The sequence below is a fragment of the Borostomias antarcticus genome (genome assembly GCF_949987555.1).
Source record: "Borostomias antarcticus genome assembly, chromosome: 4".
Classification (NCBI taxonomy): Eukaryota; Metazoa; Chordata; class Actinopteri; order Stomiiformes; family Stomiidae; genus Borostomias; species Borostomias antarcticus.
Genome location: NC_140237.1, coordinates 9,219,685 through 9,230,454, shown reverse-complemented (window position 1 = coordinate 9,230,454; position 10,770 = coordinate 9,219,685). Strand labels below are relative to the sequence as shown.

At 47.9% G+C, this 10,770-nt stretch overlaps 1 protein-coding gene across 1 annotated transcript; it reads right to left on the bottom strand.

Annotated features, from left to right (window-relative positions):
* Positions 1 to 2,808: 2,808 nt before the first annotated feature.
* Positions 2,809 to 9,209, bottom strand: dhcr7 (7-dehydrocholesterol reductase). The gene is made up of 8 exons (XM_084437067.1): positions 9,103 to 9,209; positions 8,215 to 8,323; positions 6,567 to 6,789; positions 5,282 to 5,372; positions 4,942 to 5,155; positions 4,436 to 4,640; positions 4,143 to 4,274; positions 2,809 to 3,784 (listed from the first exon to the last, which is right to left on the bottom strand). Exons 2-8 carry the CDS (start codon positions 8,319 to 8,321, stop codon positions 3,320 to 3,322), a joined length of 1,437 nt encoding a protein of 478 aa, XP_084293193.1. The 5' UTR covers positions 8,322 to 8,323; positions 9,103 to 9,209; the 3' UTR covers positions 2,809 to 3,319.
* Between the last annotated feature and the right edge of the window lie 1,561 nt (positions 9,210 to 10,770).

The window sequence follows — 10,770 nt, the reverse complement described above, 5'->3', positions numbered from 1 at the left end:
TGTTTCCCCTCTACCTCTCTCTGCTTCCCCTCTACCTCTCTGATCCTCCCTCTACCTCTCTGCTTCCCCTCTACCTCTCTCTGCTTCCCCTCTACCTCTCTGCTTCCCCTCTATCTCTCTCTGCTTCTCCCTCTATCTCTCTCTGCTTCTCCCTCTACCTCTCTCTGCTTCCCCTCTACCTCTCTGCTTCTCCCTCTATCTCTCTCTGCTTCTCCCTCTATCTCTCTGCTTCCCCTCTATCTCTCTCTGCTTCCCCTCTACCTCTCTGATCCTCCCTCTATCTCTCTCTGCTTCTCCCTCTATCTCTCTCTGCTTCCCCTCTACCTCTCTGCTTCCCCTCTACCTCTCTGCTTCCCCCTCTATCTCTCTCTGCTTCCCCTCTACCTCTCTGCTTCTCCCTCTACCTCTCTCTGCTTCCCCTCTACCTCTCTCTGCTTCCCCCTCTATCTCTCTCTTCCTCCCCTTCTACCTCTCTCTGCTTCCCCCTCTATCTCTCTGCTTCTCCCTCTATCTCTCTCTGCTTCCCCCTCTATCTCTCTCTGCTTCCCCTCTACCTCTCTGCTTCTTCCTCTATCTCTCTCTGCTTCTCCCTCTACCTCTCTGCTTCTCCCTCTACCTCTCTGCTTCCCCTCTACCTCTCTCTGCTTCCCCTCTATCTCTCTCTGCTTCCCCTCTATCTCTCTCTGCTTCCCCTCTATCTCTCTCTGCTTCCCCCTCTACCTCTCTGCTTCTCCCTCTACCTCTCTCTGCTTCCCCTCTACCTCTCTCTGCTTCCCCCTCTATCTCTCTCTTCCTCCCCTTCTACCTCTCTCTGCTTCCCCCTCTATCTCTCTGCTTCTCCCTCTATCTCTCTCTGCTTCCCCTCTACCTCTCTGCTTCTTCCTCTATCTCTCTCTGCTTCTCCCTCTATCTCTCTCTGCTTCTCCCTCTACCTCTCTGCTTCCCCTCTACCTCTCTCTGCTTCCCCTCTATCTCTCTCTGCTTCCCCTCTATCTCTCTCTGCTTCCCCCTCTACCTCTCTGCTTCTCCCTCTATCTCTCTGATCCTCCCTCTATCTCTCTGCTTCCCCTCTACCTCTCTACTTCCCCCTCTATCTCTCTCTGCTTCCCCTCTATCTCTCTCTGCTTCCCCTCTATCTCTCTCTGCTTCCCCCTCTATCTCTATCCTACCTCCCTCTGCCCCAAAACCTCTCCGCAAAAAAACAATCTGGCTTCTCTGGAAATTAGTCAGAGATGACTGGGAGCTGGCCCCTAGTCCAAATGTTTTCCTCTCTTTAACGTCTAAAGTTTTCTCTTGCTCTCTCTCTCTCTATCTCTCACTTGTTGCCTCTCTCTTTCTTTCTGTCTCGCTATTTTGTATATTGTATTTGTTCTGTTGTTATTTGTGTATCTGTGTGAACTCGTCAACACAGTAAATGAGGGAAATCTCAGTGCTTTACGAGTATAAATAAAGGTTTGAAATGAAAAATTAAATCTACTGTATCTGTCTTCCCCTCTCCTCTTTCTCTCCCTAAACCCCTGCTTTGGATTAAGAACGAGCAGAGGAGAGGACGAGAGTATAGTAGCTAATATAATCGATAATGTAAATATAGTGCTTTGAGGCTCTTTGCTTGCAGGATGAGATGACACCACCATGAATCAGCTCATGTTCCTGAATCAGCTCATGTTCCATCAGAGAAAGGTCACATTATCCCCCGGTCCTGTCTGCCTCCAGGCGCTCTCAGTCAGTCCTCACTGATGTACTACTTAAATAATCAAAAACCGGGGATGATGGGCAATTTAATTCCATGTAAAGAATTTGCTGAACATTGCATTAAGCGTGAATAAATAGGTGGTGAATCGATCTGGGTTCCATTACTAAGCGTCAGGTACTGCCAGCCACATGGACTTGGCAAGTGCTTACACGGCATTATCACGGACCCCTCACTCCTACCCCCTCCTGTCTCAACCCCCCTACCCCTCCTCTCCATTACTACCCTGGAACTAGTCTGTGGTGCGTGTGTGTGCACGTGTGTGTGTATACTGCCGGAGTGTGTGTGTGTGTGTGTGTGTGTAATGTGTTTATCAAGAGGGAAGGACATGGAGTCCAGTATTTGTTTAAGTATGTCTGTCTAAAGAGGGATGGGTGAGGTGATTGAGCGTGTGTGTGTGTGTGTGTGTGTGTGTGTGTGTGTGCGTGCGTGTGTGTGGAAGGAGGAGTAGGAGTTTATTTATCATGTACATCTGTGTGATTCTTTGTGAGTAATAGTAACTGGGGTCAGATTTCGGTCTAAAGTACCAAAGATATTAGTCCTGTTACAAAAAAGGTCAAGGGTAGAGATAGTTCTTCAAAGCTGTATGATTACAAGCTAGAGTAATAAAGTCTACTTTTGACCTTACTACTCTGGGATCTGTAGTATTGACTGTGGGCTGTAGTAAAAACCAGGGATCATCTCAATGATCTGTGTTAATAGGTTATAAGTAATGTAGTCTGACTCAATGGATGTAGGTTTTGAGGATAAGCCTTGTCATTTGTTTATTACTGAGTGCCAAATCAGTAGCGACAGATCTGATGCCCGAATCCCGGCCCAATCACATTCAACCCAGACTATGAGAAACAACAACTAGCTAGCAACCACTCCGCTCAAGGTGATTAGTTTAAAGAAACTTCCCCCTATCCCCAAATGGTAATGAGTCCATCCAGACCCAAGTGTGGAGATGGTCTTGCTATGCAAGACTATGGGTAATGTTACAGCCTGTACATGACTGCCCCCTACTGGAAACATCAGGCAACAACAAACAGGCTATGAAGCTCAGGGGTTTTCATGGTGTTTTATTATCTTTTTTCTATTCTTGAAAGCAGTCGGCATCTTGGCCAGGAGCCAGTTGGTGGTTCGAGTAAAATAAGCCCTTCTGACATCAACATATCAGGATGCATTATAAAAATCATTATAAAAAGCTTATGATTCTGAAAAACTGTTCCTCGTCTGTGACTAGCATCAGGCTGGGCACCGTTATGAAACCAGCAGCTTATTCCCCAGAATGCATGGCATCAGAGCCTGTGTGAAGCAGATACTGTAGTAGTGGAGGTCTTATGTTGTGTTCACATTAGTGGACCTACTGGAAATGCAGCTCAATATCAGCTTAACGGAGAAGCAGCGTTTCAGCAGAGTTCCTCACAGGATGTCGAAAGCTCCAGTATGCACTACACACTACAGCACATCGATTTGTTAAGGCGAAAGAAACATGGAAAAACGCAGATACACACACACACACACACACACACACACACACACACACACACACACACACACACACACACACACACACTCCCTCTCCTTCTAGAAGATTCCGGGTAGGAAGCGGCAGGGCACTGCGTCCGTGTATCTCTTCCAGTCGGCTCCGTACTTGCTGCTGCAGCGGTGCTCGTCTCTGACACAGCGGTGGACCAGCAGGATGCTCATGTACACGATGTAGAAGTACGGAAGAAGATGGCCGCCACCGCACGCCAAGCAGTACGCCAGCGAGCCCATCAGGTCCCCCGTGTAGTTAATATGGCGGGCCACGCCCCAGAAACCGGAGGTCATCAGCTTGCTGTGGTGCACCCCGCCGTCGGATGAGCGGTACGTGCACTCGATGAAGGTGGGCCGTTTCCCCCAGATGGTACACGCCCCCTCGGTTCGCCGGAACAGGTCCTTCTGGTGATTGGTGGAGCGGAAGACGTAGTAGCCAATCAGACCTAAGAGCAGGACGGCGGTGGCGTGGACGGTGGACAGCTGGACGGGATGGTAGACCAGGTACAGACCCTGGGAAGTGGGGTGGGGGTGGTGAGTATAGAGCTATTTTAGCCTTTAAAAAACCTAATCCTAGACTAAGCTTAAGGCCTGGTTAAAGCCCTGTGTTAGCCGTTAAGCTAAAGGCCTGGTTAAAGCCCTGTGTTAGCCATAAGCTAAAGGCCTGGTTAAAGCCCTGTGTTAGCCGTTAAGCTAAAGGCCAGGTTGAAGCCCTGTGTTAGACGTTAAGCTAAGTTAGGTTAAAGCCCTGTGTTAGCCGTTAAGATAAAGGCCAGGTTAAAGCCCTGTGTTAGACGTTAAGCTAAAGGCCAGGTTGAAGCCCTGTGTTAGCCGTTAAGCTAAAGGCCAGGTTAAAGCCCAGGTCCAGTACCTGTAGGGTGTAGAGGAAGGGCAGCCAGACACAGTCGCCCCAGCCCAGGTACCAGCCGAAGTGGTCGTGGCAGATGTCGATGGTCTTCAGGTACCACGCCTCATTCCAGAAGAAGTCTAGCACATAGATGCTCTGCAGGCAGACACACACACACACACACACACACACAGGACGGCTGTTACTTCATCAATACTGAAGAATGGAGAACTGCAGTATCAAATAAATTCATGTAAGCCATGGTAAGAGAACAATGGCCCCTGGTGGCGGTGGTGAGTACTGCGTCTGACCCTGACCTGCAGCAGGTTGACCAGGACCATGGAGTTGGTGACATGACCGTGGAGCTCCTGCTGCTTGGCCATGTAGGACAGGTTGATGAGGGTCCACGCCACGATGCCCGGACGGCCGTTGAAGAACAACTTGAAGTCGAACCACTTGCCGATGCGAGGGTTGAACTCGATGCCCATCATGTAGTTGTAGAAGACGTTGCCGGTGAATTTGCTGCAGAGTGACAAACATACACACACACAAACACACACACACACACACACACACACACACACACACACACACACACACACACACACACACACACACACACACACACACACACACACACACACACACACACACACACAGATAACACACACAGATATTTGACTGAGCTTATCAACTACAAGCATGATGGTATTGTATGTTACTCTCTAGCACTCTGTAGGTGAATAACTGTGGCTAATGCTGCTCGTCTCAGTATACTGTGTGTGTGTGTGTGTGTGTGTGTGTGCCGCCCCTTCCTCCTCACCAGTCATCTGCGTTGGTGGGGAACAGGTAGGCCTTGACGAAGGCGAATGTGGCGACGGCGTATCCCAGGATGTTGGTGCACCAAAGCAGCGGGATCCAGTGATCGAAGATGATGGTCGGGGAGAACCAGTGGAGGTAGTGGGCATTGAGGAACCAGAGGGCATGAGTGATCAGCCATGACTGCAGCCCATTGATCTCATACTGGTTGATCAGACCTGGGGGTAGAAAACAATAGAGATAAGAAAGTAGAAAATATGAACTTTGGTCTTGAATTCTGGCTACAGGGGATGTTTCATCCACTGGTCTAGTCTAGAGGTCTCAGGCGTGTTACCGGTCCTCACCTGCAGGGGTGCGGGCGCCGTCCTGGACCCCGCCCACATAGCCAGGCAGGAACTTGTGTGTGATGTCAGGGACACACATGTAGAGCACCACCTGGTGGAGATACAGGGTCACTTTCAGCCCTGGGGGCACTCAGCTTAGTTTACATCAGGCAGAATATCTTCTATTCTACCCCCCCCCCCCCCCGCTCTCTTCTTCTCTCCATTACCCCCCCTCCTCCTGTCCCCTTCTCTCCCCTCCTCTCCTCCCCTCTTCTCACCACTACCCCCCTCTTCCTGTCCCCTTCTCTACCCTCCCCTCCTCTCCTCTCCTCTCCTCCCCTCCCCTCCCCTGCCCTCTCCTCTCCACTCCCACGTCTAGGGCTGGGTATAATTTCAAAAATGACGATACCAGTACATATACCAGTACCCTTAAAGTGATACCGATACCAATTGAATACTTCAATCGATACTTTTAATTTCTTTTTTGCATTTTTTCCATTCCATAACCACCATGTGAATGGAAGCATTCAGTTGTGTAAAATGCCATCAATCCTCCCACATTCAAATATTTTGTACAATAATACATTTTGAAAGTGTTTCAAAGAGTATCAAACTGCATTTATTACAATATAACTACTGACAGTGACTACACATTTTTTAGTCATCTGTGACCTTGCAGCTAATGTGAACGGTGTGTCAGGGCTGCTGCTGGGGGTGGCAACATCAGCAGTAGCGGTTGTGGTGGTAGTAGGCCTTGGGGGGTCTTAATATTAAGCATAACATTAGTTAATAACTTTAGCCTAAACACATTACGCTGCTACAGAAGCTTAAACTACCACTAAGTAACCAATGCACTAAGCAATGCATTACAGTAGGGTTGCTAATGCTACTGTAGCTAGCTAGCTAGGTAATGGGGGAAATCCGTGTTTTTATGCATTTATTTTTTACCATACGCCAGGCGTGTAGTATAGCCATACCTTTGAGCGTTTTGGTGGCATTACCTCAGCGTGCTAAACTGTGTCAACAACTCGCAGTTGCCGTCGATTTCACCAGACGGATTGTAGCTGTCTGCCGTAATGGGCCAATCACGCATCGCATTAAATTCAAGAACACTTGCGGTGATTGGACCATATTACAACGTCTTTTTTTCCTAGATCTCAATACAAAAAGGATCGAATGAAGTACTGGTTTGACTGAAGACGTTTCGATACTACTTGGTATCAGTTTGTTTCGATCCAGTACTACAAGGTATCGGGTACCAATACCCAGCCCTACCCACGTCCCTTCTCATCTCCGCCTCCCTTACCTGGAAGATCACCCAAACTGTGTAGATCTTGGCGGCGGTCCAGCTGAAGGAAGGGGCGCGGTTCCAGATTGTCAGCGGAGTGACATCACCCCTGTACATCTCTATGATTGGCTGGCTGACGGAGCACTGATACTGGTCGCACGCCATGACGAAGTAGAAGACGATGAAGGGCGCCAGGCAAAGCAGCAGGACCACGCTGGTCAGAGAGAACCAGTCCACCTCCCTGGAGAGATCACAACACGGTTACTACATGGTTATAACATGCTTACTACATGGTTATAACATGCTTAGAACATGGTTACTATATGGTAACAGTAGAAGACGATGAAGGATGCCAGGTAGAGTCTGAGAGAACCGGTCCACCTCCTTGGTAGCATGGAGGTAATGACATGGTTGTAACATGGTATGTGTTACTGACTGGAGGTAATGACATGGTTGTAACATGGTATGTGTTACTGACTGGAGGTAATGACATGGTTGTAACATGGTATGTGTTACTGACTGGAGGTAATGACATGGTTGTAACATGTGTTACTGACTGGAGGTAATGACATGGTTGTAACACGGTACATGATACTATATGGACTGGAGGTAATTACATGGTTATAACATGGTACATGGTTCTATATGGACAGGAGGTAATGACATAGTTGTTGCATGGTACAGTACATGTACAGTACAGTACATGAAGAGCCTCAGAGGTGGTGTGATTCCAGGTTCAAAGTTCAGTTGTCTGCGATAACAGCGTTGTCATTTTTAATGTGTGAGCGTGAACAGTCATCATTCTGTAGGTCTTATCGAGCATCAGTTCCACAAGCTGTGGCTCCCTGATCTCTCCCTAACCACTAGAGTTCACCTGGGGCAGGGTGCTCCCTGATCTCTCCCTAACCACTAGAGTTCACCTGGGGCAGGGTGCTCCCTGATCTCTCCCTAACCACTAGAGTTCACCTGGGGCAGGGTGCTCCCTGATCTCTCCCTAACCTCACTAGAGTGCACCTGGGGCAGGGTGCTCTGCTCTTCTCCCTGGCTGATTTGAATCTCCCCATTACATAATAGTGACAACAGTTTAGTATCCACTTCTCCAATATTGGCTGAAATGGGTGGACTTGATTGTTCTCTCTGGAAAGTGAGTGTCAGGTTTATGCATGTATTTCCCCTTTTCTGTGAAGCAGAGTTCTGTAACTCTGTCTTTCTAAGCGCTTTGAGTGCCGCTAAGGTGGAAAAGCGCTATATAAGTGTAGTCCATTTACCATTTATCAGTCGGCCACACTCCCTCATCCAGGTTCCTACTGACTGAAGATAAGGTGGTCAATCACACTCTAACTGTCAAGAACATGTCTGGGGGATTCCAGTGGTCCAAACCTCAACCAGAACTGTCTACTGAGTTAACGTTCGAGACGAGGTGCACTTGATTAAATCCACGAGCTGGGCAGTTTGACTCTTTTGAAATGACTGGCCACATGAGATGAATTAAGCACTTTTCAAGGTAGTCTACGATGAAGGGAAGTGTGTCAACGTCAGATTGGTTTCATTTGAACAGAAGGAGGAGGGGTCCTGTGCATAGGCAGCTAGGGTTAGGCTTCGCTAGGTGTCACAGACGCTGGGTGGAGCCGAGTCATTCATGTGTTAAAGGACAGCGTTGACTCACCAGGCTCTGCCCCACCGTGCAGGCTGCGCCTCCTCCTCTGACCCTGCACTGTTAGGGCTGGCCGGGACACGCCTCCTGGTGGCCTCCATGGCCACAGCAGCACTCATATCTAGAGAGAGGGAGAGAGAGAGGGAGGTGAAAGGGAGGGGGTTGGGGGAGTCCTTGAAGGATATAACTGAACAGATAACTGGATGTTGTGGTCACTGTGGTAATGGGTCAAGTAGCGCCTGGTCAACCAACCTTGATACCAAAATACACAAGAGCTCCGGGACTCGCAGAACATACACCAGACCTATTATCTGAAACTATTCCTGCCTCCCAGCTTCTCTCAGTCCCAGTAGTTGGAGAGGCAGTCATGGGAGGGTTAGGGTACTACCTACCCTCTACCTCTTGGAGGGTTAGGGGGTAGTAGAGAGGAGATGAGATGAGGAGAGGGGAGAGGAGGAGAGGAAAGAAGAGGGGAGGGAAGCCCACCCTGAAAACTATCTCACAGCTCCCAGGGGCAAAGAGAATGGCATGTTAAAACATCTATGTATAGGAATAAATACTAGAACTTGCCCAACTATAGCAAATTTGTGTGTCTTGGTTCATTGACTACGCTATATGTTTCCATATGGCTTGTTGTCACATATGTCTCATCACTAATCTCTCCACCTGGAATGCGCACCAAAGAGGCAGTAATAGGTGGACAACTACACGACACGAGATGAGTCAATTACATCTGATTAGAGTCCACCGCAGACTAGATGCACACCAATAATAAGTCCACATATGTCCATTATGCATGGACATAAAGTATGATGGCGCAGATGGCAGATTTATTACACATATTCAATCCCGGATGGCTGACCAGGCAGAGGGCAGTACCGTATTATAAAGCCTACTCACCGCTGTCCAAACGTCCGGCGAGGTGTCGGTCTGATGCGTGGAGTCTCTGTTAGCGCAGATGTAAATTATGTAACTTTGGAACGAAAGCAGCCATAACAAAAAAAGGCACCTCCCAGACGCAATGGCGTCAACACACACACAGCCAATCATATCTTGAATGTGACGGAGGAGGGAGGTGCTACACGGACCATTCGCCTCCTGATTGGATGAAGTGGACCTGAAACCACTAGCGCCTGATGATATCATGAATGAATCATGATTGAGGAGAGCCTGGTGACGCGAGGCTAGGTTGATGAGAGGAGGGAAGAGTTCAGAGAATGTAAAGTGGGTTATTGCTAGAATGGATCGACCGGAAGGAGGATGGGCGGGATCTCCGTTACGTGTCTGCCACGACTGACAGATTTCAGTCCAATTTCGTTAATCAGCCTGACCCCTGTCCACGTCTGACCCAGTAGCTGCCAAGTGCTGTGATCGGTTGATGAGGACCCCCCCCTCATTCCGGACCGTCCATTCTAGCAGCAGAGAAAGTGTGGTCCTCCTCAGGGGTCTCGTTCAAGCGCTCTCGGTCGTGTATCTTTCTGTAGCCCGTAGCCTACTCACTCGGTCTATGACGAGCAAACGTGTTTAGACCGAGTAACAATAATAAGACATAGTTTAATGTATTCTGGTTATCATTTAATCATGGTCCAGTTCAGAGGCGATTCTAGGATCAAACCTTTAGGGGAGCTCAGCCCCTATGCTCAAACTGATGTGCACAAAGCTGCATGTCTTGCACTGATAATCACACACAAACTGTATATTCGACTAGAAAATGACATAATCTGATAATAAATAAAGCAGAGTATTTGTAATGCAAATAAATGTAAAAGAGTGTTCCATATTTGATAACAGTATATAAATACACTGCTTAGTTAGCCTATGTGAAATCATTGTGGAGCTCACAGCAATGATAAGAACTAGGCTGTGTCTTATTATTGTTACTCAGATATTGTGGGACTTGGTTCATCAAACAATGACCTGTCCAGCAATGAAAGTCAGGACAGGCTACCTGCCTTCATCGAGTTCCCTTGCCATTTTCACAGAATATAAACTAGTTGCTGTCTTGCCTGCGCAAAGATGGGTGCAGTGAAAAATAAATACTTTTTTTCATCGTATGCTTCCCATGATTGCTTTGAATGATGTTGGACTGCTCCAAGGTTCATAGCGGACCTAGAATATCTCGTGCAGGCGGACTAGAGAGCAGTAGTTTGGACTGCACTAGAGAGCAGTAGTTTGGACTGCACTAGAGAGCAGTAGTTTGGACTGCATTAGAGAGCAGTAGTTTGGACTGCATTAGAGAGCAGTAGTTTGGACTGCACTAGAGAGCAGTAGTTTGGACTGCACTAGAGAGCAGTAGTTTGGACTGCACTAGAGAGCAGTAGTTTGGACTGCACTAGAGAGCAGTAGTTTGGACTGAACTAGAGAGCAGTAGTTTGGACTGAACTAGAGAGCAGTAGTTTGGACTGCACTAGAGAGCAGTAGTTTGGACTGCACTAGAGAGCAGTAGTTTGGACCAAGGTTATAATAGTTTTGCTTTTTTCATTAGTTTATATTTTTATATCGTTTTAACATTTTGTTTTCAATTTCAGTTTAGTTTTGATTAGTTTTAAAGCAGGTTTGCTAGTTTAG

What these genes read in the sequence shown, in the direction of transcription:
- dhcr7 (XM_084437067.1), bottom strand. Translation starts at nt 8,321, where the DNA reads ATGAGTGCTGCTGTGGCCATGGAGGCCACCAGGAGGCGTGTCCCGGCC. An exon ending in GCACGGTGGGGCAGAGCCTG is followed by an intron (nt 6,790 to 8,214) that starts GTGAGTCAACGC and finishes TGATCTCTCCAG; the next exon opens with GGAGGTGGACTGGTTCTCTC. An exon ending in CCTTCCTCTACACCCTACAG is followed by an intron (nt 3,785 to 4,142) that starts GTACTGGACCTG and finishes CCCACTTCCCAG; the next exon opens with GGTCTGTACCTGGTCTACCA.